Source organism: Callospermophilus lateralis, chromosome 13 (genome assembly GCF_048772815.1).
Source record: "Callospermophilus lateralis isolate mCalLat2 chromosome 13, mCalLat2.hap1, whole genome shotgun sequence".
Classification (NCBI taxonomy): domain Eukaryota; kingdom Metazoa; phylum Chordata; class Mammalia; order Rodentia; family Sciuridae; genus Callospermophilus; species Callospermophilus lateralis.
The window spans coordinates 59,571,726-59,599,248 of record NC_135317.1 but is presented as its reverse complement, the minus strand read 5'-3'; the positions used below and the strand labels follow the sequence as shown (position 1 = coordinate 59,599,248).

Here is a 27,523-nt window from a genome sequence, read left to right as displayed (position 1 = left end):
AAATTTCTTTCAGGACATTTTTGTACCACAATCTTTTTGGGGCTGATGAGATATTTCAAATCTGTTTGCTTTATGTAAAAGGACTTTGTGAAGATGCAATTAATCTCAAAAATGATAATGAACACAAAGATAATACATCTGCTATATGGCTTGTAAAGGTAGGTAAAACTATACTACAATCAGCTAATATTGGTATGTGGAAACTGGAAAGAACAAGTGGAAGAGTTTTGTATGTCTGAATATGTATATTTATGTGTGTTTTCTGGTACTGAGGAGTGAACTTGGAAGAATTCTACCACTGAGTTACATCCTCATCCCTGTTTTATTTTTCTTTTTGAGATAGGGTCTCAGTAAATTGCAGAGAATTTCCTCAATTTGTGATTTTCATTTTGAGTTAGGGTCTCAATAAATTGCAGAGACTGTCCTCTAATTTGTGATCCTCTTATTCCTCCTATCTCAGTCTCCTCAGTCACTGGGATTATGGGAGTGAACCACAACTTTCATATATAAGCAAAGTTTTGAATGAAAGGAAAACAGACTTATAGATCCATAAGTAAACCATTCCTATGAGTGACTATTATTCTAAAATAAGGACGTGATTGCCAGGATGTCAGTTTTAACATTCCTTAGAAAGAATGTCTTTCTTGTTCTTAACCTAAATCTCTGAGACGTTTTATTTACTTTATTTATTTATTTTATTTACATACGTATTTATAGACAATACAATACAGTATTATTTTACCTAATACATGATTGGCAGTTATCAGCTATCCTTCCCTCATATATATATATATATATATGTGTGTGTGTGTGTGTGTGTATATATACACACACACACACACACACACACACACACACAGAGTTTTCAGCTATCCTTCCTTCGGGGGTGTGTGTATGTGTGTGTGTGTGTTTGTGTATGTGTGTATATGTATATATACGCACACATGCATGTTAAGAACTTATAAGTTCATCTCAAGAGATTTTAGTTAAATTTATGAATTCTCTTGTTTCAATATTCTATAAAGAATGAACTTTTTAATGAAATGATTTAATTATATTTATATATTTAATTATATTTATATATTTTGAAGAGTTAAAACACATAGAACTATAAATCTCAAGAATTTAGTGTACAGTTGAATAGGATTACAGCAGATTTTACTTCATCAACCCACTGTATGGAGGAGATACTGAAAGGTAAAATTGTTAAGGGGCTTGGACAAATTATGATTTTGACAATCAGATAAAAAATTAAATAAACTTTGCCAGATGATATGCAAGTATTTGATTTTCTGTTATATGCAAAGTGCTGTACCAAGGAGAGGAATACAAAATAAAAACAAATAATTGGTGTTTTCAGTCTGTCTGTAGTTTATAAATAGTTTATACTTATAAAATTGATGATTAATTTCTAGAGGTAGTCCCTTTGTTTTGCTAATCAGTATTGCTAATCAGTTAGAAAAATGCAAATCAAAAAATGTTTCCTGGCAAATAATTCTTGTAAAAAACAGTCAAATCATAAAAATCAGAAGCAGAAATTAGCTTTATTTGGAGTCATAGTTAGGACATGCTTTACATTGTGAGTTAGGCCATGCTGAATTTTAGTAGTCAGAAAAGAAGGGTAAGACAGTAAAATAAGGATTTCAAATGTGGATAAGCTATTCAATATAAATTTGATTTAAAAGCCAGTTTGGTTCATGAATGTCAGGCTTAGAATAATAGAATAAGGGAAAAATAGGATCCAAGTCTCCCCAAAGGGCAGGGGCATTTTTAGAGGGAGTTGTTAGGTGAACAGTTTGTAAGAATGGGAGTTCCTGAGACTCTTCATGGAGAAGCCAGTCTCAGAGGGAGAGCAAAGCCTGAAGTCAGGATTGAAAAGGTAACCAGTTGTGATTAGAACTGGGAGGTTATGCATTGCTGGGAGGTGCAGATGAAAGACCCACCGATTCCCTGTCCAGGAAAGACGCACGAGGCACTGGCTGCAAACGCATGAGGTTTATTCAGACACAGACGCCTGTGGGTGCTCAGCGAAACCTCAGCCGGAGCTTCGGTGAGCTGGCACACCAGGCTTTGGGGTACAGGTCTTTTATAGGGTAAAGGGGCAGGTTTCGCGCGCGCGGTAAGCAACAGGTTTCTTATTGGCTATTTTGAACCCAGCATGTAGGTTACCTAAAGGGTAAAGTTATTTTTTATTTTATGTTCCTGGAACAATACCACATGACAGTTACATATGAGCATTCTGATTTTTCTGTTCCTGCTTATTAGCCCCTGTTTATTCAGGCATGCCCTGGAATCTGTTTTTCTGCTCTTTCCCAACCATCCTGTTTTTCCCTTTTCAATCGGTCACACTTAACTGATTATCTGAAAAACACATTGTCTGCAGGTTTGTGACGTGCCCTAATAATTTTGTAACTAAGCCTAAGGTTGCTGGGCTGGGGTCTTTCACAGACACCAATAAAGACTGACAGTAGGGAGCTGAGGATAATGAAGCAAGGTTATGCATGTAAAGGATAGGATTCTTCTATGCCATGAATGGTATTCATGAGCATACCATGTTATGTGTTAACTATACACATGTAATACTCTACCAGAATAAAAGCACACCTGTAAATGAGGTGAAATTTCTAGAACTAGAAGTGAAAGAACTTGTGGAACAAAAACAAAAAATTAGTATGGAAATCATTCCTCAAAAGATTAGGAATGGAACCACCATAAAACCCAGTTATTCCATTCCACAGTATTTATCCTAAAGAACTAAAGTCAGCATTCTATAGCAATACATGCATACCCATGTTTATAAAAGCATAATTCACAATAGCCAAATTTTGGAAACAGCTAAGATGTTGATCAATGAATGAACAACTATTCATTTATGTGTGTGTATGTGTATTCATATATAAAAATCTATGAATTTACATATATGTAAAATGGAATTTTATTTAGCCATAAATAAGAATGAAATTTTATCCCATTTGCAGGATAATTGATGGAGCTTGAGAGCATTATATTAAGCAAAATAAGCCAAATTAAGGGTTATGTGAGGAAACTAGAGAGAAAAAAAGGGAAGGAGGGCTTCTAATGAAAATAGAAGGGAGACTAATAGGGTAGAGGAAGGGGTTCAGGTGGACATAGGAGAAAGGAGGGAGAGAGGAAATACTGGGGAATTGAATTGACCATATTATAGTGTTATATTGTGTGCATTATGAATATGTTACAATGAATCCCACTATTATATATAATTGCCATGCATCAATAAAATAGATAAATATGTAATTGTGCTACTAAAAAGTGTTAATTAAAATATGTTAATGTAAAAAGAAAAGAACATGTGGATTATTTTATTCAAACCTTTACTTTCAAATGATGAAACTGAGAGATTATCCTTATCCAAGTTTACAGAACAAGGTAGAGTTAAGACTTTGGATTGTTTCATATTCAAGAGTGATGTTTGTTTTATTGGTAAAAATTTGGGGTGCTTAATAAAGATGTACTTTTAGGGGAGAGGATAGTGGCTGGTAATTTATACTTCTAGCAAGTTTCTGGGGTGATCTTATGCCAGGTAAATTTTGAGAACTTTTCTGAAAGAACAACTATTGAAAGTTTCCCAGAATGGTATTCTTAGGAAAATTACCATGATACTGGTGTGTAGAAAAAATTGAAAGGGTTAAAGATGCTAGGGTTAAAGAATTAATTGGTACACTATGAAAATAATATCAGCAAAAGCAATAAGAACTTCAATTATGGGGTTGGCAGTGAGACCAGGAAAAAAAAGGGAGCTTTCTGAGAAATATTTTACTAAAAAAATTAGGAACTAGTAATCAGTCATGGAACCAAGAGAGAAACTCAAAAAGTAAATCCACAATGTTAAGGCTAGAGCAATACTTCTTAAACTTTTTTGTTTGTTTGGGCAACTTCACCTTGTTTTGTATTATATCTAGGGAAAACATTGTCTGCATATTTATTAGTGAAAATGTATTTTGACAAGAAAATTAACATAGTAATATAGGAAAAAATAAGAAAATATTGAAAGGAAAAATGATGGCCTACACATGAATGGGTGAAATTTTTTGTTTCTATATTACTAACAAAGATAAACAGCATGGTTGATGTGTGTGTGTGTGTATGTTTTTTTTTTTTTCCTGATGATGACATGGTTACCCAGCCTCCAAGCCATGCAGCCAGTTCACTTGTCCCTACCTAGAAGCATCAGGGGAGAAGTGAAGTGATGGAGTAGCAGCCCAGGTGGGCTGAAGCACGGGCAGCAAGCATGAGCTGCCATGTGGAGCCTGCCATGGCAATGTGGGCTTGAGGCACAGCAGGCCAGTGCAAGGGTCAGCTGAGGCAAGCTGAACTGTCAGCGCTTGGCGACCCAGTCTGCTCACATTGGTCATGTCCGCTGCAAAAGTGCACTCCTGGAAGCTCAGCAGCTCCAGACACCCCACTGAGCATGAGCAATTGGATGACTTAAACATCCTTTTTTTCCAAAGGGTGGAGAAAATGGAAGTTGCCTTAGTCTGGCTGGGCACAAAATCACGAGCCACTCAAGCAGGAACAAACTTTATTTCTGAACTTTACCAGCACACTCCACACACACTCCCTGGAAAAATGCCGAATGCCATGCCACGGGGCTCCTCCTGAGACACACACCCCAACAGGAAATCCCTCCTCCGGAATTCCCTTCTACCGCACTTCCCCAACCAATGGGAACTCTCGGGGAGTCCCCGGAGAGCTCCAAAGTAGCAGGCCGAGGCGAACAGCAGGGGTCTAATCTCCAATTGAATGCACATCTTAACATAATCATTATCATCTCAATGGCTTGCTGGTCACCTTTCAACCAAAAATGCCATGGTCATTCCTACTTGGCTATGGCTCTCAGCAGGAAGTAAGGCAAACCTGATGAGTTTCAGGGTTAACCAATAGTATTATTCCTTTTTCAAACCTTAATTAGCATAAATTTCAATAGCATTAGTACTTTTCCAAATCCTTATTAGCCTAAGTTTGGACTAATAGCAGTGACCCAAGGGCTTATATAAACCTCCAGACTAGTACACTAGGATAAAGAAAACTACTATTGGGTCCCCTCTTATGCTACAAAGTTCTGTTCCTATTCTTCAATAAATCCTGATCTTAGACTCATTCATTCTGGTTTGTGGGTTTCATTCTTTGAATTCAAAAGACAAGAATTCAGAAAGAAGAAATTGATGGTGAGATGCTGGGGTCTGCTGCAACACTAAAGGACATAGGTAGACCCCCCACCACCACCTACCAGCAGAAGTGAAGAAACTTCTGTCTTGCCTGCCAACAGAATCAGAGAATCAAGTTTCATCTCAAAACTCCAGTTTCACTAGCTTCTGAACAAATTCTGAATAAAATTTATTATTTATATTGCTATTATTTAACTTAATCCTTTTTATCTTGAATTTCATGTTCATGTTTTTAAGTTTTACAAATAACTGGGGCAAATCAAAAGTTAAAGTAATTTCTAGAACTGGTGGGTTCTCTAGGTTTGTAAATATTTTAAAAAAACACCTTAACTTTTAAATTTTCTTCTTCAGTTTAATCTTCATTATGATTTAAAATACCAATGTATATTTTATATCTTTTTATGAAGATTCAATTAGATTTAACTGTGGGTTACTTAAATTTGAAAAAGAGAAAATACCTATAATGCATATATAAAAAAGAAATCATAAAATATGTTCTTATCTATGATGTGAAAAGATAACCAAGTATCTCATCTTTCTATTTTTTGTTTGTAAATGAGTTTTTTGACTTTCCAACACTCAATATTTTCTATCATTTAATTAGCTGGATACTTCTCGAACATATTCTCTAGATGAATTTTGTGAAGAACAGTTTCAGCAAACTACTCGGGCACTGAAACAACTTGAAGATATTAGGGATAAAGCAATTTCAAAAGTGAAAAGTACAATCTTAAAGGTAATTGTTTAATTACATCCTCTCAGTTGCTATGTACTGACTGAAGCAATTGCTCCAAATTGCAACTCTGGAGAGTGTTGGAAATTGACAGTGGAGATAAACGGAGGTTGATTAATCAGCTAATGGATACTGCCTATTTATAAGAACCCTTCCAGGTGCCACATAACATGCAAACAAATATGTATGTATATGTTTGTTAATACATATATGTGTGTATACATCCATATGAATGCACATGTACATGTTTATCTATACAACTTAAGGATGCTTAAATCTATATCTTGAGGTGGCATACTGCATGTAAAGGGAAATGTGATTAGTTACAAAGTTCATAGTGTCCATAAGATAAAGAAAAAAACATTGCTCAGGCAATATAACTATATGAAAAAAAAACTTTAAAGAAGATTCAATAATATAATGATCAATCCTCTCAGAACATTCTCATTCTGTATGCTGTTAGGTATCTTATACACTGTTACAGAAGGCCCCTCTATGTTGAAACATGTAGATACGAAATTAGTATGTTCTTCCTTATTTGACTTTCAAAATTTATCTACTTGTTAGAGAGATAAGCTTCAAAACACATAAATTATTCTCTTTTTGGCTGATGTTTACATACAGTACAAGCATAAAGTAAAATTTTAATGGAAGTTTTTGATCAATTTTAACTCCAATATGTTATTCAGACTAATGAAATACTAGAAACTAGAAACCATGCTGTATTAACATAGGAAATCACACAGTTCTCAATTTTCTATAAAATTGTAGGTTGCAGAAAAGAAAGAAATTAAAGAATATTTTGAATCAAAGTCATTTGAGGGTGAAACAACACATTTCAAGCTGTGTACATATCGGCATTTATTGGAAACAGCTTACAGGTTTATGATGCTGATTGATTGCATACTTCAGGAACTCATCCGACAACTTATGAACATTGCAGTCGCACTACTTTTGGAAGAATTTAATGGTTCTGCTAGAATGCCACTTTCTGAAGAAAAGAAGAATGAAAATCTCATTGGGTAAAGCATGCTTTTTTGATTAATAAAAATAAGTTATCTTGTAATATGTTTCTACTTATGGAGAAAATATCCAGTAATTTAAGCTAGAATTTGGAAATTCTCCTTGTAGCAGAGTACTCACTTTTCTAATTATCAAAACTTATTTAGTTGTATTTTAATGTTAAAGTTTAAGACAAATTTCTAAGTTTCTTCACAAATCTGGTTGCCACATAAAGTGCAAGATGTCCAGTGAAATGTGAATTTCAGATAGATAATTTTTGTATGATATTTGTATGCAGTATGTTCCAAACATTACCTATACTAAAAATTACTTGTTGTTTATCTGAAATTTGAATTTTACTAGATACCTTGTATTTATTTGCTAAGTCTGGCAATCCTATGTTCAATGCTATCTCTTAATGATATGTGAGAATGATTTTGGAAAGAGCCACAGATTCAGTTGAAATTTGAGTCAGCTTCAGGAAATATCTATTAAATATTTCTCCCAAATAAGACAGTATTTGAAAAATAATTCTGACCTTTTATTGAAATACTACTATTAAAAGCAAAGCATTTAAAGTTATACTCCATTTATGTATAATATGTCAAAATGCATTCTATTGTCATGTATAACTAATTAGAACAAATAAAATATATTTTAAAAAATAAAGCATTTTTTCTTATTTTCTACAAGTGGATCTATCTACTATAACTTGTGAAACAAGGCATATTAATTGAAATGTTTGATATTTGTATCAAAACTATCAAAATTTAGCATTATTATTTTAGTCAAATCAAAGTTTCATTATCATAACTACAGAGCTGAAAATGTATTAATTCATAAAAATTTGGAGAATATTAAAGATAACCTATTCTGTTTATCTAATTATTTCTGAATCCACAGAGCTTATGTCATGAGCTTACTAGCATCTTAACTGGTTTGAACCAGTACCAAGACTTTAGCCTATGCAGGAACATAACTTTTTAGTGATAGCACATTATAATTTTATTTCCTCTAAATCTGTGTGTGTATTTTTTTAAAAAAATCTTTACATCCTAAACATAGCTTTTTAACAAAAGATATTAGTATAGATAATTCATCTTACTTCATAAAATTTGGGAAACAACCCCTAATTCCATCACTTAAATATGGTGTCTTTTTGTATGTGCAGTTTTCTAGACTTCTCGACATATTTTTCCATTGTACTAATAATCTTAGTATAACTCAGTTTTTAAGCACACCATGTCTTGTGTATATTTTATGGTATGGAAGAAATACATAGGTTGTGGTTGAAGTTATTCCATTTTTTTGTGTGGATCAGATCACCTGTGTTCTAATCTATATTCTGTGTCTTGACTAGTTTCATGACTTAGGTTGCCTATTAACCTATTAATTGTGCTGTCTTTTTATATTAAGAATTCTTTGTATAATTTTGGATTCTGTGGGTTTTCTTTTCACTTTCTTGATAGTATTCATTGGAACACAAAAGTTTTAAACTTTTATGAATTTTATTTATTTATTTTTTATTTATTGTGCTTTATGTGTATCTAAGAAGTCATTCCCTAATCTAAGGTCATGAAGATTTGTACTTGTTTTCTTTTTGCAAAATTTTATAACTTCAAATCTTGCTTTTAAATATTTAAGTTAGTTTTTTTGATTAATGTGATAGGGGTCCAAACTCATTCTTTGGCATATGAATATCCAGTTGTCCCAGCACTATTTGTTGAAAGGAAAATACCATTTCTTCATTGAATTGTCTTGGCATACTATTTGACAGTCAGATGACCATAAACATATGGGTTTATTTCTGGACTCTCAATTTTGTTCCATTGGCATATATATATATATATGCTGATGTCACACTACCTTGACTATAATAACCTTGTCATAAGTTTTGAAACCGGAAAATGTGAATTTTCCAATGTTGTTGTTCTTATTAATATTGTTTTGGCTATTCTGATTCACTTGAATTTCTGTATGTATTTTAGAGTCAGGTTGCCAGTTTCTGCTAAAAGCAACTGGGATTTTGATAGAAATTGCATTAAATTTGTAGATTAATATTGGGCGTATTTTCATACCAAGAGTATATAGTCCTCCAATCCATGAACACGGAATGTCTTTCCATTTACTTAGTAGGACTTCTTTAATTTCTTTAATAATGTTTTGTAGTTTTCAGTGTTTGAGTCATTCCTTCTTTTGTAAATTTATCATAAAAAATTTGTTCTTTTCATGCTATTATGAATGGAATTATTTTTTCATTTTTGGATGTTCATTGCTCATTGATTGAAATACATTGATCTTATACCCTGCAATCTTGTTGAACCTGTTTATTAGCTCTAATATCTTGTTGTTGTTGTTTTTTTCTTATTCCCTGGGATTTTCTATTTACAGGATCGTATCATCTACAAATAGAGATAATTTCACTTCTTCCTTCCCAATAAGATGCCTTTTATTTTTTTGTTGCTTTATGATCATAGCTAGTAAGTACTTTAGTACAATGTTGATTAGGAGTAGTGGATTGAACATCCCTGTTTTGTTCCTGATTTGGGGGACACCTTATTCTTTTATTATTAAGCATTATGCCACCTTTGAGTTTTTAAAAAATACTTTTTGTCAGTTGAGGAAGTTCACATCTAGCTTTATTTGTTGAATGTTTTTATCATGAGGTATTCTTGGATCTTGTCAAATACTTTTTTCTGTATCAATTGAGATAACTATGTGTTCTTTGTTCAACTAATATGGCAAATTATGCTATATACATACATTTTCATAGGCTGAATCAACTTTGTATTCTTGGGATAGGTGTAATTTTATTATAGTGTAAAATCCTTTGTATATGCTGCTGGATTTGGTTTGCTAGTATTTTATTGAGGTTTTCTGCTTCTATGAATATTGGTCTATAGTTTTCCCATGATGCCTTCGGTTTTGGCCTCAGGGTAGTAGTGATCTCAAAGAATAAATTGGGAGTAGCTACCTCCTTTTCTATCTTTGGGAAAAAATGGGAAGAATTGGTGTTAGTTCTTTCTGAAAAATTGGTAGAATGTCCCTGTTATGGTTTGAATGTGTCCCCCAAAGTTCATGTGTTGGAAACCTTATCCCTGATGTAACCAGGTTAAGAGGTAGGATGTTTAAGAGTGACTAGGTCATGAAGGCTCTATCCTTATGAATAGATTAATGTCATTATTTCTAGAGTGGGTTACTGACAAAAGAATGAGTTCAGCCCCTTTCTCTTCTCTGTCTCTGTCTCTCTCATGTTCTCTTGCCTTTCATCATGGGGTGACATAGTCAGAAAGCCCTCACTAGATGCAGGCCCCTTGACATTGGGCTTCTTAGTCTCCAGAATATTAAGAAATAACTCTCTATTACTTATAAATTACCCAATCTCAAGTGTTTTGTTATAGTAGCACAAAACGGACTAAGTGTAGGCCTGGGCTTTTTTGTATGTAAAGTGTGTTAGTCAGCTTTTTGTTGCTATGACAGATACCTGAGAAAATGAACCTAGATGAGGAAAGATTTGTTTTGGCTTGTGGTTTCAGAGGTTTCAATGCATGGGCAGCTGGCTCCATTGCTTTGGGCCTGATGTGAGGCAGAGCATCACGATGAGGCACGACAGAAGAAAGTTGCTTACTCATGGCAGTAAGGAAACTGACCGGGGGGATGAAAAATATTCTTCTAGGCCATGCCCCTAGTGACATACTCCCTTTGAGTAGGTCTCCCCTCCCAGTAGTACATTCTGATATTAATGAATGCATGCACTGATGAGATCAGAGTCCTCATGATCCCAATTACTTCCAAAAAATCCCCACCACTGAACACTGCTACATTAAAGACTAAGCCCTCAACACATGAATCTTTGCGGGACATTTCAGATCCAAACCATAACAGGAAGTATTACAATCATCTGTTAAATTACTTTATTTGTTATTGATCTATTTATATTTCTTCTTGAGACATTTTGGTATTTTGTGTCTTTCTAGAATTTTGTCTATTTTATTTTAATTATCTAAACTGTTAGCATATAGCTGTTTATAATACTTACTCATTATCTTTTAAATTTCTATAAGGTCAGTAGTGATATCTTCTTTTTTATTCTAGAGTTTAGTATTTGGGGATTCTCCTCTTCTTCTTTTTTTTTTTTTTTTTCAGCCTAGCTATCAGTTTATCAATTTTCTCAATCATTTTAAGCAACCAACTTTTGATCTTATTGATTTTATTTCACCTTTTCTCTATTTCACTTATTTCCATTCTAGTCTTTATTATTTCTTTCTGCTTGCTTAGGCTTAGTTTGTTTATTTTCTCTTTTTTAGAAGTAGCAGTTTAGATTATTTAGTTGAAATCTTTTATTCTTTTTTAATGTAATTTTTATAGCAACCAATTTCTCTTCAACACTGCTTTCACTAAACTAGGAGTTTGGTATATTATATTTTAATTTTCATTAACTTTCTTCATTTAATTTTTATGCTGATTTCCCCTGTAATTTCATATTTGACTCACTGGTTATTAAGGAGTGTTTTCTATGTAAGATTGATTTTTTTTCTTCCCTTTTTTTCTAACTCAACAGTGTGATTATTTTCCTCATTATTTTTTTCTAGAAGTTTTGTGCTTTTTGCTTTTATGTTACATTTATGCACATTTTCAAGCAAAATTTTGTAAATTGTTCAAGGTTTGGTCTGAGGTATATATTATTTTGCATATGAGTATTTAGTTACTCCATCCATTTCCCAAAATGACTATTCTTCCTCCATGGAATTGCCTTGGCAGCTTGTTGAAAATTAATTAAATATTTTTGGAGTCCATTTCTGAACTCTCTCTTCTGTGCCAGCGATCTGTAGATCTATCTTTTTACACATACTTGACAGTCTTTATAACATCTTAAAATCAGTTCTCCAAGTTTGTTTTTAAAAATTCTTTAAAGTTTTACTATCCTCATTCATTTGCTTTTCCATATAAATCTTAGAATTAAATTGAAGTTTTCTTTTTTAGAAAATGGCCTATTATTACTGAGATTTCAATTGAGAGCACACTGAATCAATAGATCAATCTTACGAGATTTGACATCTTACTATTTAGTCTTCAAAGCTCAGAACATGGTGCAATAGACCCTTTATTTAAATCTTCTCTAATTTATTTCATCAGCATTTTATAAAGCACAGTGTACAAGTATTACACATTTTTTATTGATTTATAATTATATATTTCATATTTTAATGTTCTTAAGTACTCTTATTTTTAATTCAACTTCTAAATATTCCTGAAATAAAGAACTAACTTTTGTATATTAACCTTGTATCTGTGACCTTACTAAACTTACACATTAGTTGTCATAGCTTTTCTTTGGTAGATAATTTAGAACTGTCTTTAGACCAAGTGTCAGCAAAATAGAGTCCATATGCCAAACCCTGTGGCAGTGTGTTTTCATAAAGAAGTTTTTTTGGAATAGGCCACACCTTCTAGTATACACACTGTCTATGACTGCTTTTGAACTAGAAGGTGCAGTTGAATAGTTAAGACCACTCTTTAGCCCAAAAAAACATGAAATATTTCCTGACTACTTACAGAAAAATTTTGCTCACCTTGACTGCTTCAGGATAACCACTAAAATGTAATGATGGATATAACAGGAACAATATAATAAAAGGGAAATGTTGACTATATATAAAAGTATTTAATTAATCTAAAAGCAGATAGCCTTAAAAGTTAATACTAATTATTATTATTATTTTCATCACTTCCATGATACTGCTAAAATTTTAGAACATTTAAATGTTTACTTTCCTCTTGACTTTCACAGTATTATGTCACATATATTTTAAATGCTTTTTTAGTTCATATATTTTAATTCAGTACAACATTAAAAGTATTGTTTTAAATGGTAAATATTCATTTATATTTACCCACATAATTATCACTTCTTGTGTTCTTTTTCTTTGCTTGTTTTTGTTTCTGCATAGGACCATTTTCCTTCTTCCTGAACAATTCTTTTCAGAATATTTTTTTTAGTATAGGCCTACTGGGAAATAGTTCCCTCCATTTTGGGGTATCTAAAAACATTTCTATATGATTCATATAGGATATGTTCACTGAGTACAGAGTTCTAGATAATGAAATGTCAGAATCATTTTTTTTTCAGGGGGGTGCTGGGGATTAAACTCGGGCACTTGAACACTAAGTTACATTCCCAGCCCTATTTTGTATTTTATTTAGAGATAAGGTCACACTGAGTTTCTTAGTGCCTCACTTTTGCTGAGACTGGCTTTGAACTCAAGATGCTCCTGCCTCAGCCTCCTGAGCCACTGGGATTACAGGCATATGCCACTACACCTGGAAAAATGTCAGAATCTTTTGAAAGATTTTTTAGTTTATTTTAAATATTTTTTACTGCCTTAACTTTGTATGGGATTCTGTACAGTAATTTTGGATATCCATATTAAAATGAGGTAGGTTCTCCTGGACAATATTACTCAAAAAATAAATAAATAAATAAAATGATGACATTTGCAGGTAAATAGATGGAGTTAAAGAATATAATGCTAAGTGAAGTTAGCTAATCCCAAAAACCCAAATGCCGAATGTTTTCTCTGATATAAGGGGGCTGATTCATAGTGGAGTTGGGAGGGGGAGCATGGGGAGATTAGACAAACTCTAGATAGGGCAAAGGGGAGTGAGGGGAAGAGAGGGGACAAAGTTGGTGGAATGAGGTGGACATCATTACCCTAAATACATGTATGAAGACACAAATAGCATGAATATACGTTGTGTATAACCAGAGATACGAAAAACTGTACTCTATATGTGTAATATGAATTGTAATGCATTCTGCTGTTATTTGTCTTCATAATAGCTGCCATTCTGACTAAGATGAAATTTTAAGATAGTTTTGATTTGCATTTCTCTAATTGCTAGAGATGATGAACATTTTTCTATATATTTGTTGATTGATTGTATATCCTCTTCTGAGAAGTGTCTGTTCAGGTCCTTGGCCCATTTATTGATTGGGTTATTTGTTTTTTTCAGTGCTTAGCTTTTTGAGTTCTTTATATACCCTAAAGATTAGTGCTCTCTCTCATGTGTAAGGGGTAAAAATTTGCTCCCAAGCTGTAGGCTGTCTGTTCAATTCACTGATTGTTTCTTTTGCTGAAAAGAAGCTTTTTAGTTTGAATCCATCCCATTTATTAATTCTTGATTTTAATTCTTGCACTATAGGAGTCTTATTAAGGAAGTAGGGGCCTAATCTTATATGATGGAGATTAGGGCCTACTTTTTCTTCTATTAGACGCAGGGTCTCTGGTGTAAGTCCTAGGTCCTGGATCCACTTAAAGTTGAGTTTTGTGAATGGTAAGAGATAGGGTTTAATTTCATTTTGTTGCAATGGATTTCTAGTTTTCCCAATACCATTTATTGAAGAGGCTATTTTTTCTCCAATATATGTTTTTGGCACCTTTGTCTAATATAATATAACTGTAATTATGTGGGTTAGTCTCTGTGTCCTTTATTCTGTACCATTGGTCTACTAGTCTATTTTTGTGCCAATACCATGCCATTTTTGTTATTATTGCTCTGTAGTATAGTTTAAGGTCTGATATAGTGATGCCACCTGCTTCACTGTTCTTGCTAGAGATTGCTTTAGCTATTCTGGGTCTTTCATTTTTCCAGATGAATTCTATGATTGCTTTTCTATTTCTATGAGGAATGTCTTGGGATTTGGATTGGAAATGCATTAAATCTGTAATGTTTTTGGTAGTATGGTCATTTTGACAATATTAATTGTGCCTATCCAAAGACACAGGAAATCTTTCCACCTTCTAGGTCTTCTTTAATTTCTTTTTTTAGCATTCTATAGTTTTCATTGTAGAGGCCTTTCACCTCTTTTGTTAGGTTGATTCCCAAGTCTGTGGATGTCTTTTCCTATGTGATGGGTCTCTTGGAGGCAGCATATTATTGGGTCTTTTTTTAAAGTCCAATCTGCTAGTCTATGCCTTTTGATTGTTGAATTTAGGCCATTAACACTCAGGGTTATTATTGAGACATGATTTGTATCCCAGTCATTTTTGTTTGTGTTTAATTTGACTTGGTTCTCTTTTGATAAGTTTTTTCTTTAGTGTAATACCTCCATTTGCTGATTTTCATTGTTGCTGTTCAATTCCTCTTCATGGAATATTTTGCCGAGGACATTCTGTAGTGTAGGCTTTTGAGTTGTAAATTCTTTTAACTTTTGTTTATCATGGAAGGTTTTTATTTCATCGTCAAATCTAAAGCTTAATTTTGCTGACTATAAGATTCTTGGTTGGCATCCATTTTCTTTCAGAGCTTGATATAGGTTGTTCCAGGATCTTCTAGATTTCATAGTCTGGGTTGAAAAATTTGCACATAATCTAATTGGTTTCCCCTATATGTAATCTAATTCCTCTGTCTTATGGCTTTTAATATTCTCTTCTTATTCTGTATGTTATGCATTTTTATTATAATGTACTTTTGTGTGAATGTGTTGTGATTTTGTACATTTGGTGTCCTGTAAGTCTCTTGGATTTGGTTTTCCAATGCATTCTTCATGTTTGGAAAATTTTCTTATATTATTTCATTGAATAGATTGCTCATTCCTTTGGTTTGGAACTCTATTCCTTCCTCTATCTCAAGAGCTCTTAAATTTATTTTTTAAATTATATCCCATATATCTTGTATGTGCTGCTCATGGTTTCTTGCCATTTTCACTCTGTGATCTACATTCTTTTCAAGATTATATATTTTGTCTTCATTGTCTGAGGTCCTGCTTCCCATTGGTCTAATCTCTTGGTGATGATTTCAATTGAACTTTTAATTTAGTTTATTGTTTCTTTCATTTCAAGTATTTCTGTCTGTTTGGGGTTTTTAAGAACCTCTATCTCCCTATTGAAGTATTCTTTTCTTCCTATGTTTGTTTATGTAGCTCTTTGTCGAAATGATATTTTTGCTGTCTGTATTTCTTCTTTTATATCATCCTTTAATTTGCAGAACATTTTAATTATGAACTCTTTCTCTGTAATTTCTTCTGCTGTGCTTGCCATGGATTCTAATAATGCGGTATCTTGATTTGTCTGGGGTACTTTCTTCCCTTGTCTTTTCATATTGTTTGTGTGTCTTCCTTTCTAGCATTGTGGATTGGAGGAGTCACTGTTTTTACCCTGTAGGCTTCTAGTGCCCCTGTTGGTATTCAATACCTCTCCTTTGAGGTGAATGTTATCAGATCCCAATATAAACAGTATACACCCTAAAAACCAATGTTTACTATTAAGAGATTTACAGTTTGTTTGGTCACAGTGTACATAAATGTTGAATTCAATTATTATCTGCAATATACTCAGTAGGTTTGAAAAAGGATTTACAGTTTCTGATGGTAGACAAAGAACTGGGGGTGAGGAATAGGATGATATGCTGAAGAGGTAGGAGGTGAGGATATAGAGTTGTTATATCTTAGGAAATGTGAAATAGAAATCTAAAGAAAATTATATCTAGTAGAGGAGAAGGGAGAGGAAGTAATTTGGGGTAGACAAATAGGTGGGAAGACAGTAGAGTGCATAAAACAAACACACATATAAAGAAAAAATAAAAAAGGTTAAAATAGTAGAAATTGGTGGGAAAAAAGAAAATACAAAAGAATATGCAACACAACTGTAATATTTTATTCAGACAATAGTCCTGAAAATCCTAATTCATGCAAAGTACTTGGTTTCACATATGTTGGGGATGTGAGAGTGGGAGAATAGAGAGGGAAGGGGAAAAAAAATCTTGAAGGAAGAAACAGGGATTGTTTTGGTTGGAAATCAGTATCTTTCCTGCTTCTCTTTTCATCCAATAGATGGGGTTGTCTGTTGTTAGCTGGTGTCTCCACCCCCTGGATGGTAAAGGAAACCAGGCTGTCACTGTGCCAGGGTAGTGGTTCCTGGTGAGAGGGGGCAGTTAGAAAGTAGGTACCTGGCCAGCCAGAGTTCCAAACTGGGAGTTGCCCCCACTGAAGATGGTGATAAATGTGACCCAACATGGAGGCACCTGCTTTCAGTAGAGGGGTTTTTGGGTCGGGTGGGGGGAGGCTAGTGATGGCATTGGACAATGAGTTCAGAGATGAGCTCAGTGGCTTGGCTGTCGGCTGACTTCAGAGCCTATGTGAAGTTCTTAGGGGCAGGCAGGCTACAGTGGTATAGGGGACTATATCCACTGCTGCAGAGTCCCAAGATGGTGGCAACCAGGGGAGCTCCACATTGGTAGATAGAGGTCCACATGGGAGTGGCAGCTGAAGATCCTGTGTATGGGAAGCTGTTGTGTCCTGTGTGGGTGTGGTGTCAGTGATTTCTGCTCAAGTGGGTGGCCAGTGCTGATGGTACCGGGTACCCAGTAGTCCTGCGTGGGTGAAGAGTTTGGAGACCTACTCTGACACTAAGGCCTGAAGCCCTGGATAGGCACAGTTGCTGTGATTCCTGCACAGGAGTAGGAAATCGCTTACAGAGAAGCAGTATTCTAACTATTCTAATTCCCAGGTCACGGAGCAACACAGAATGCTGCCTCCCTCTGGGCTGCCATCTTGGATCCCAATAATATATTCTTTATTACAATCCCCCTCCAGTCATGATAACCTGTATTATACTTTCTATGTCTATAAATTTATCTATTCTGTATATCTAGAAATATAATGTGACTTATTTTACTTAGCATATTATCTTCAAGATTCATCCATATTGAAGTATGCATCAGAATTTCATTCCTTTTAAGACTGTGTAATATTATATTATCTATATGTAATATATTACATTTATATGCATTCATTTTTTGATGGGGGTTTGGTTTGTTTTCACTTTTTGGCTATTGTGAATAATGCTGCTATAAACATTGGTGTGTATATATCTGGTTGGGTTTCTGCTTTCAATTCCTTGAGGTATATAACTAGAAACATAATTGCTGGATCATATGATAATCCCATGTTAACCTTTTGAGGAATTATCCTACCATTTTACCCAATGGCTGCATCATTTAAGTTTTTACCAGCAATGTACATAGATTCTTATTTTAGATAACATTATTATTTTCTATTTTTTGTTTTTATTTTCTGCTGCCCTTGGCCCACGGGGGCAGTTGAACTTAAGGTCAATCATATGAATTTCCAGGAACACCATATAAAACACAGACACACACTTTACCTTGATTTATTTTTATTTTTTAGTTTTATTGATTTTATTGTTTTAAATTCATGACAGCAGAATGCATTACAATTCTTATTACATATAGAGTACAATTTTTCATATCTTTGTATATAGAGTATGTTCAAGCCAATTCTTGCCTTTATACATGTACTTTTTTGCATTAGAATTCTTATTACACATATATACCAAAATTTTTCATATCTCTGTTTGTATATAAAATAGGTAGACACCCAACTCAAGTCTCCATACATGTACTTTGTATAATGATGTCCATCGCATTTCACAATCCTTGCTAATTCCTTGCTCCCTCCTTTTCCCCTCTCACCCCTCTCCCTATATAGAATTCATGTAATCCTCCCATGTTCCCCATCCCTATCCCACTATGAGTCAGCCTCCTTATATCAGAGAAAACATTTGACATTTGTTTTTTTGGGATTGGCTCACTTCACTTAGCATTATCTTCTCCAATGCCATCCATTTATCTGCAAATGCCACGATTTTATTCTCTTTTAATGCTGAGTAAAATTCCATTGTATGTGTGTGTGTGTGTGTGTGTGTGTGTGTGTATATATATATATATATCACATTTTTTTTATCCATTCATCCACTGAAGGGCAACTGGGTTGGATCCACAGTTTAGCTATTATGAATTGTGCTGCTATAAACATTGATGTGGTATTTGTTTTAAGATTAACATTAAACAGAGACATGAGGTGGGAGGGAAAGGGAGAGAAAAGAGGAATTGCATGGAAACGGAGGGAGACCCTCATTGTTATACTAAATTACATATAAGAGGTTGTAAGTGGAATAGGAAAATAAACAAGGTGAGAAATGAATTACAGTATAGGGGGTAGAGAGAGAAGATGGGAGGGGAGGGGAGGGGGGATAGTAAAGGATAGGAAAGGTAGCAGAATACAACAGTTACTATTATGGTATTATGTAAAAATGTGGATGTGTAACCCATGTGATTCTGCAATCTGTACTTGGGGTAAAAAAGGGAGTTCATAACTCACTTGAAGCTAATGTATGCTAATGTATGAAATATGATATGTCAAGAGCTTTGTAGGGTTTTGAACAACCAATAAAAAAATAAAAAAAAATTAAAAAAAAAAAAAAAAGAAATTAAGACAAAGTCATTTCAAGTTGTCTAGCAAATGAGGACCAGCATTGCATGTCAGCTAAATGACTAGAAATGGCCCTTACAAGGGAACTGTGTGCCTGACCAGCCACTTGTCTTGGTAAATGCTATGTGCCAACGGACACAATCATCCCATGGGAAAAGTGAGCGGCACAGTGCACAAATAGGACCTCTCGTGCAATAAGAAATAGTGCAGCCACTTTGGAAGAACTTTTGTCAGTTCCTTGTAGAACCAAACATACTTTCACCATTCAATCCAGCAATTGTGATCCTGGGCATTTAACTACCTAATTTGAAAACCACATGCATATACCATTGGCACATGGATGTTATAGCAGCTTTGTTCATAATTGCTCAGACTTGGAAGCAACCATAATGTCCTTTGTAGGTGAATGAATAAATAAACTAGTACATCCAGACATGAAAAAAATAAAAAATAAAAAAAAATAAAAAATAAACATTGATGTGGCTGTGTCCCTGTAGTCTGCTGTTTTTAAGTACTTTTTTGGGTATAGTTCGAGGAGAGGGATAGCTGGGTCAAATGGTGGTTCCATTCCCAGATTTCCAAGGAATCTCCATACTACTTTCCATATTGCCTGTACCATTTTGCAGTCCCACCATCAATGTGTGAGTGTACCTTTTTCCCCACATCATCGCCAACACTTATTGTTGTTTGTCTTCATGGTAGCTGCCAATCTGACTAAGTGAGATGATATCTTAGAGTAGTTTTGATTTGCATTTCTCTGATTGCTAGAGATGATGAGCATCTTTTCATATATTTGTTGATTGATTGTATATCCTCTTCTGAGAAGTGTCTGTTCAGGTCCTTGGCCCATTTGTTGATTGAGTTATTTGCTGTATTGTGTCAAATGCTTTTTCTGCATTTTTTTTTAAGTTTCTTAAGTTTTTTATTCAACTTAATTAATTTCTGCATTTTTTGAGATTATCATATGGTTCTTATCTTTAAGTCTATTGATGTGATGAATTTCATTTTTTGATTTCCGTATGTTCTACCAACCTTGCATCCCTGGGATGAACCCCACTTGATCATGGTGCACAATCTTTTTGATATGTCTTTGTATTCAATTTGCTGGATTTTTTTTTCTCCAGAAGAGAGAAGTTGTTGCCTTTATTATCAAGGCTTCCAAGGTCAGGGTAGACCGGATGGAGGAGACTGCCATAGGAAGGATCTAGATGGCCCCTTTCCTCCTGGGCATGGTGCCCCAGGCTTCCTCTGGGGGCGGGGGCAGAGATCTGACTCACCTGCCTTTTGGGAAACGTGGCCCCTGCACCATCTCTCTCATTCAAGTTCCCTAAAATCTCAGGCCAGGCCAGAAGCCAGGGCTGAGCCATCTGCATGTGTGGTGATGCATAATCCTCAAATAGGCTGCCTGGTACCACAGGAACACCTGTTTAAGGGTGAGGCCTCCTGAGCATCCTTTTTTATTTGTAGACCAGGTCTTTGGGAATCACAAGGGTGGGCCTAATCTTCAAGGTTACAGAGATTGTGACAACACCAAAGAGAGACTGACCCCCATCCCAGCAGACTGGAGAACCCATTAGGAAGACATGAGAATGGACCTCCTAGGAGGGGGAGGGAAGCCATGTGGCACAATAAGATGACTAATCAGGTGGGAGATTCCAGGAGTTGTCAAGGTCACTTCTTGGCACAGTCTTCCACACCCAGGGCAGCCATGTTGCAGGTAGCCGTGATCAGATGTTAAAGCTCGCAACCGGCGGGAGCATGGGCCAACCAGATGTGGTCTGGGTGCACCTACCCCATAGGCACAGCTGACCCAGCGGTGATCCCGGCTCAATTTGCCTTTGATTGAGAATTTTTGCATCTATATTCATTAGAGATATTGGTCTGAAATTTTCTTTCTTTAATGCGTCTTTGCCTGGTTTTGGGATCAGAGTGATATTGGCCTCATAGAATGAGTTTGGAATTAATGCCTGTTTTTCTATTTCCTGAAATAAATTGAAGAGTATTGGTATTAGTTCTTCTTTAAAGGTCTTATAGAACTCGGCTGTGTATCTATCTGGTCCTGGGCTTTTCTTGATTGGTAAGCTTCTGATGGTTTTTTCTATTTCCTCAATTGATATTGTTCTGTTCAAATTGTGTATATCTTCATGACTCATGGGCAAATTGTATGACTTAAGAAATTTGTCAATGCCTTTAATGTCTTCTATTTTATTGGAGGATAAGATTTCAAAATAATTTCTAATTATACTCTTGTGTTTCTGTAGTGTCTGTTGTGATATTGCCTTTTTCATCACATATGCTAGTAATTTGATTTCTCTCTCTCCTTCTCTTCATTAGCGTAGCTAAGGGTCTGTCAATGTTATTTTTTTTTCAAAGAACCAACTTTTTGTTATATCAATTTTTTCAATTTTTTCTTTTGTTTCAATTTCATTGATTTTAGCTCTAATTTTAATTATTTTTTGCCTTCTACAGCTGCTACTGATTTGTTCTTCTTTTTCTAGGGCTTTGAGATGTAGTGTGAGGTCATTTATTTATTGACTTCTTTTAAGGAATGAACTCCATGCAATGAATTTTCCTCTTAATACTGCTTTTATAGTGTCCCAGAGATTTCTATATTTTGTGTCTATGTTCTCATTTACCTCTAAGAATTTTTTAATCTCCTCTTTGATGTCTTCTGTAACCCATTGTTTATTCAGTAGCATATTGTTTAGTCTCCAGGTGATGGAGAATTTTTTATTTTTTATTTTGTTGTTGATTTCCAATTTCCTTCCATTATGATCTGATAAAATGCATGGTAGTATCTCTACTTTTTTGTGTTTGCTGATAGTTGCTTTGTGGAATAGTATATGGTCTATTTTAGAGAAGGATCTGTGTGCTGCTGAGAAGACAGTGTATCCACTTGATGCAGGTTGAAATATTCTATATATTGTCAGTTAAGTCTAAGTTATTGATTGTGTTATTGAGTTCTATAGTTCCTTTATTCAACTTTTGTTTGGAAGATCTATCCAGTAGTGAAAGAGGTGTGTTAAAGTTACCCAAGTTTATTGCGTTGTGGTCAATTTGACTCTTTAACTTGAAAAGAGTTTGTTTGATGAACATAGCTGCACCATTGTTTGGGGCATATATATTTATGATTGTTATGTCTTGTTGGTGTATGATTTCCTTAAGCAGTATGTAATGTCCATCTTTATCCCTTTTGATAAACTTTGGCTTGAAGTCTACTTTATTTGATATGCATATGGAAACCTCTACTTGCTTCCACAGTTCATGTGAGTGGTATGATTTTTCCAGCCTTTCACCTTCAGTCTGTATATGTCTTTTTCTAACAGATGAGTCTCCTGTAGGCAGCATATTGTTGGGTCTTTTTAAATCCAATCTGCTAGCCTATGTCTTTTGATTGGTGAGTTTAAGCTATTAATATTTAGGGTTACTATTGAGACATGGTTTGTATTTCTAGCCATATTTGTTTATTTTTGTTATTTAACTTGACTTGTTTTTCCTCTTTGATTAGTTTTTCCTTCAGTGTACTACTCCCCTCTATTGATTTTCATTGTTGTTTTTCATTCCTTTTCATGAAATATTTTGTTTGCCAGTTTTCTAGCTATAAATTCTTTTACTTTTGTTTATCGTGGAAGGTCTTTATTTCAACATCAAATCTAAAGCTTAATTTTGCTGGATACAAAATTCTTGGTTGGCATCTGTTTTCTTTCAGAGCTTGATATATGTTGTTCTAGAATCTTCTAGCTTTCAGAGTCTGTGTTGAAAAATTTGCTGTTATCCTAATTGGTTTTCCCCTATATGTAATTTGATTCCTTTTCTTGTGGATTTTAAAATTATCTCCTTATTCTGTATGTTGGGCATTTTTGTTATAATGTGATTTGGTGTGGATATGCTGTGATTTTGTATATTCAGTGTCCTGTAGGCTTCTTGAATTTTGATTTCCAATTCATTTTTCATGTTTGGAAATTTTCTGATATCATTTATTGAATAGATTGCTCATTCCTTTTGTTTAGAACTCCATTTCTTCCTCTGTCCCAATAACTCTTAAGTTTGTTCTTTTTATGCTATCCCATATTTCTTGAATGTTCTGCTCATGCTTTCTTATCACTTTTGCTGTGTGGTCTATGTACTTTTCAAGATGATATATTTTATCTTCATTGTTTGATGTCCTATCTTATAAGTGTTCTACTCTGTTGGTGATGCTTTTGTTTGAGTTTTTAATTTGGTTTATTATTTCTTTCATTTCTAGTATTTCTGTTTGTTTTTTTTTAAAACCTCTGTCTCCCTGTTGAGGTGATCTTTTGCTTCTTGGATTTGTTTAAGTAACTCATTGTCAAAGTGATCTATCACTGCTTCTATTTGTTTTCTTATGTCTTCTTTGAGATCCCAGAATATCTTAACCATGTATATCTTGAAATCTTTCTGTGTCATTTTTTCTGTTATAGCTACCAATGCTTCTAATGATATGTTGTCTTGATTTGTTTATGGTACTTTCTTCCTTTGTCTTTTCATGTTGGTCAGTGTCTTCCTTTCCAACTCTGTGGATCTTATGTGTTATTGTTTTTACCCTATAGATTTGTAGTGCTCTTATAGGGTTCCAAGATCTCTCCTTTGTGGGGAAGGACAATGTTTAACAAATCCCAATATCAATAATACATCACCTATGAACAAATTGTTATTATTAAGACATTTACAATTTAGTCTCAATGTCCAGAAATGTTGGATTCAGTTATTATTTAAAATATAATCAGTAGTTTCATAAAAAGGTTTACAGTTTCTGGCAGTGGACAATGACCTGGGGGTCAGGTGTAGGACAATATGCTGAGGGGGAAAGATGTGAGGGTATAGAGTTAATATATCTTAGGAAATGTGAAGGAGAAATCTAATGAAGAGGGTTAGTAGCAGGGGAATATACATGAAGTAATTTAGGATAGACAAGTAAGTTGGAAGACAGTAGAGTACATAAGCAAACACACATATGTATTTAGAAAAATACAGGATGTAAAAATAGTAAAATTTGGAGGGAGAAAGAAGAAGAAGGAGAAAAGGAGAGAACAAAATATAGGGGAAAAAAGAGAATAAAAAGAAAAAAAGGGCTTATGAAACTTCTCTATATTATATTATTCAGGTGACTCTGTCCTCAAAATCCAACTTCATGCAAAGTTCTTGGTTTCACATATGTTGGGTATGTGAGGGCCAGAGGACAGAAGGGTAGAAGAGAAAGAAGAAGAAGAAGGAGGAGGAGGAGGAGGAGGAGGAGAAAATACTCTTAGAGATGTGCTTTCCTGCTTCTCTTCTCATCCAGGAGGTGGGGTTGTCTGTTTTAAGCTGGTGTCTCTGCCCTCAGAATGGTGAAGGTAACCAGGGTGAGAAGACCGGACCTGGTGTGGAGCATCTGGAAGCAGAAAGTGCTGCCCACCAGTCCCAGAAAGGAAATTGCACCTCAAAGGTCTCTTTTTGTGACCACTCATCTGACTTGAGCCCCCAGTATTGTCTCCCTCTCTTGCCTGGAGATTTCCCAGATCCTGGTCTCTCTGCTTTGTTCCAGACTTTAGTCCCCTCCTTCCTCTTACTTACCAGATCCCCACTGTGAGGCTTTTACCCCCAGACTCAAACCAGGTGGGTGGTGCCCTGGTCGAACTGCACTCCTGTCCAACTAAGAGTTGTTGTTTTTGTGTTGGGTGGTTGCTGAGTTATTGCCACTGGGGGGCGGGGGGGATAGAAACCAGGTCCCTGCTCAAATGGAGATCCTATCTGATAGCAACACCCACCAAAAAATGGCAAGAAAGGTTTTCCAAGATGGAAAACCTTTCTGCTTCCAGCACCGGGGTGTATGGTGAGGTGGGGGGAGCTGGGTGATGGCTTTGTGCTGTGGATAGGTAGCAGCCAAGTGACCTGCATGGGAGTGGAGCGCAGTCTGGAGTTCTGCAGAGGTGCTGATAGGTTATTCTGCTAAGCCGCTTGTGAGCCATGAATGAGCTTGAACTCTGGCCTTTGGGTCTGGAGTCTGGAGACTTATTCAAATGCAGAGGTTCTCATTTATGCATGGGTGGTCACAGTGCTGGTGATTTATTCGAAAATCTGCTGTATAGGGGTCTTCTCACACTCTCTGAGATGTTGTATTCTGTCTAGGTAAGACCTTGTGGAGAAGCTGCCTGTCTGCTTTCTTGGTTTATTCCACAGAGCAGCCAGAAACAGGACCTCCTCTCTTCTGCCATCTTGGATATCCCCACACTTTACCTTTAAATAAGCTTCAGGATGACTCCTCCACTCTTGGCCTCAAGCTCCCCAAATGGGAGAGCAAGGGATAGTCATGAGAGGCTAGCAAGAGAGAAAGCAAGCATGCTTGGATGTGGGCTCTTACTGGGAGGGCCCTCCTTCTTTAAAAGTTCCATCCAAAAAAAAAAGTAATAAGGGGCAGATTTACAAGGGACATGTGAGTTTAATTTGATCTAAGGGCTATAGGGTGATGACTACTTCTGAAGATGTATCCTCAAACTTCCGGGACTGGGGCAATGTTTAAGTCACTACAAGATATAGTGAGGGTCAAAGCCTCTCCATTCCGGGATGGAAGACACAAATCATTCAAAGCTGCTCCCCACATATTCCCCATTCTTTCTTTGAAAAGCAGGTTATGAGTCAGTATTTCGAGTCCCTGAATCCTTGTTTGAAGGCTTGCTATCCTATGATTACAATACAAGAGAGAATTAGTAGCAAAGACAATAATAGAAGGATATACCATGTAGAATGTTTAAGAATGTTTTCAGTGTTAAAGCTGTTCAATTCTTTAAGTATTTGATCAGCTAAAGAGGTAGGACCCAAAAAATCAATCTTACTTTTTTATCTTGTATATCTTGAATATGATAATGGAGCTCCAAAAGATCTAAACTATTATTATTATTATTTTGCCAAATACCCAATAAATGGTTTTTTACCTTCTCCCAATCCCATTGGGAAGCATTGTATTTGGCAGCAGCAACACACACATACTTATAGCTAGCATGACATTTAAGTCTTTCCTTGAATTTCAAAGCCAAAAAGTTCACTACCAATATTTATGACAGTAGCCTCTAAGGGATTTAGCTTAGTTTCAATCCTTTCATCAATATTTATTTGATTATTTGAAGAGTCATGGAAGTATTTTGAAATGACTAGTTTGTTATGAAAAAGTCCCATTTTAATAACTGATCTGATATAAGGTTTTGAGTCTCCAGTAACAGTACGATTAGCTGGTCTAGGTCTCCTAATTGCTGTCTTTTCTTCTAATGACACTTTTAGACAGCCAGCATGTTTACCATGGGACCAACACAAAGGTACTTGGGCACTATAGCCAGAATAATTAAATCCAGCCACATGGGTGGGAGTAATATGAGGGTCTGTAAATCCTCCCATCATATATGAGTCATTAGTAAATACTGGGATGGATTCTCCAGTCCACACTGCTGGGATCTGGAAAATAAGTCCAATAAATTTCTCCCTGATTTCCTTTTACCCAACAGCTTGATAGAGTTAATACTGCAACAAGCATCATTGTTGGAAATTTAACTTTTCCTTGCTGTCAAATCATCAACTTCCTTAGGTCCTTCCATGAGGGTAGCTTCCTCCTTCGGTTTCTTGGGGCCATCATTCTTCTTCTCTTCCTTCAAGATTTCTTCTTTTTGAGGGAAGGATTCTCTGGGTCAATCTTCAGTCATTTGAATCTTGGTTCTATGTCCTCCATGCCTGATGGTGCATTCAGGTACCCAAATAGAATGAAAAGTACCTTCAGGGAAAATACAGGCATGACCTCTGCCTCATATAATCACTGGATCTGGTTCTTTCCATTGACCAGTCTGTAAGTCCTTCCACCAAACTCAGCCTAAAGGGCCTGTTGCTGTGGAAGACATGTGTCACTCAACTGCAGTGTGACCTTCTGAGTCACAATTTAAAAAATTTAAAATGAACAGAGCATGATTGAGATTATTTTGGGGAGTCCTAGTTCCATCTCCTCTTTTAGTTTTTGTAATAATGGCTTAATAGATGAGCTTGTTCTCCAATGGCTTGATCTTGAAGGGTTATAAGGAATACCTGTTTTATGGTCAATATAAAACTTTTGGCAAAATTGTTGAAAAGAAAAGCTTACATAAGCTGGTACATTATCAGTTTTAATTGCAAAGGATATCCTAATACTGCAAAGGCAGGTAAACAATGGGAAATAACATGTTGAGTATTTTCTTTTCCATGGGCTGTAGCAAAGATAAATCTAGAATAAGTGTCTACAATTATATATACATAACATTGTTTACTAAGTTGAGG

At 35.2% G+C, this 27,523-nt stretch overlaps 1 protein-coding gene across 1 annotated transcript in view; it reads left to right on the top strand.

Moving 5' to 3' along the window:
* Dnah14 (dynein axonemal heavy chain 14) overlaps positions 1–27,523 on the top strand; it is a 343,676-nt gene that overhangs the window by 45,412 nt on the left and 270,741 nt on the right. Inside the window, exons 8-10 of the mRNA XM_076872908.1 lie at positions 14–158; positions 5,809–5,940; positions 6,709–6,959. Of these exons, the coding sequence (XP_076729023.1) occupies positions 14–158; positions 5,809–5,940; positions 6,709–6,959 (528 nt within the window). The remainder of the gene's footprint in view (positions 1–13; positions 159–5,808; positions 5,941–6,708; positions 6,960–27,523) is intronic.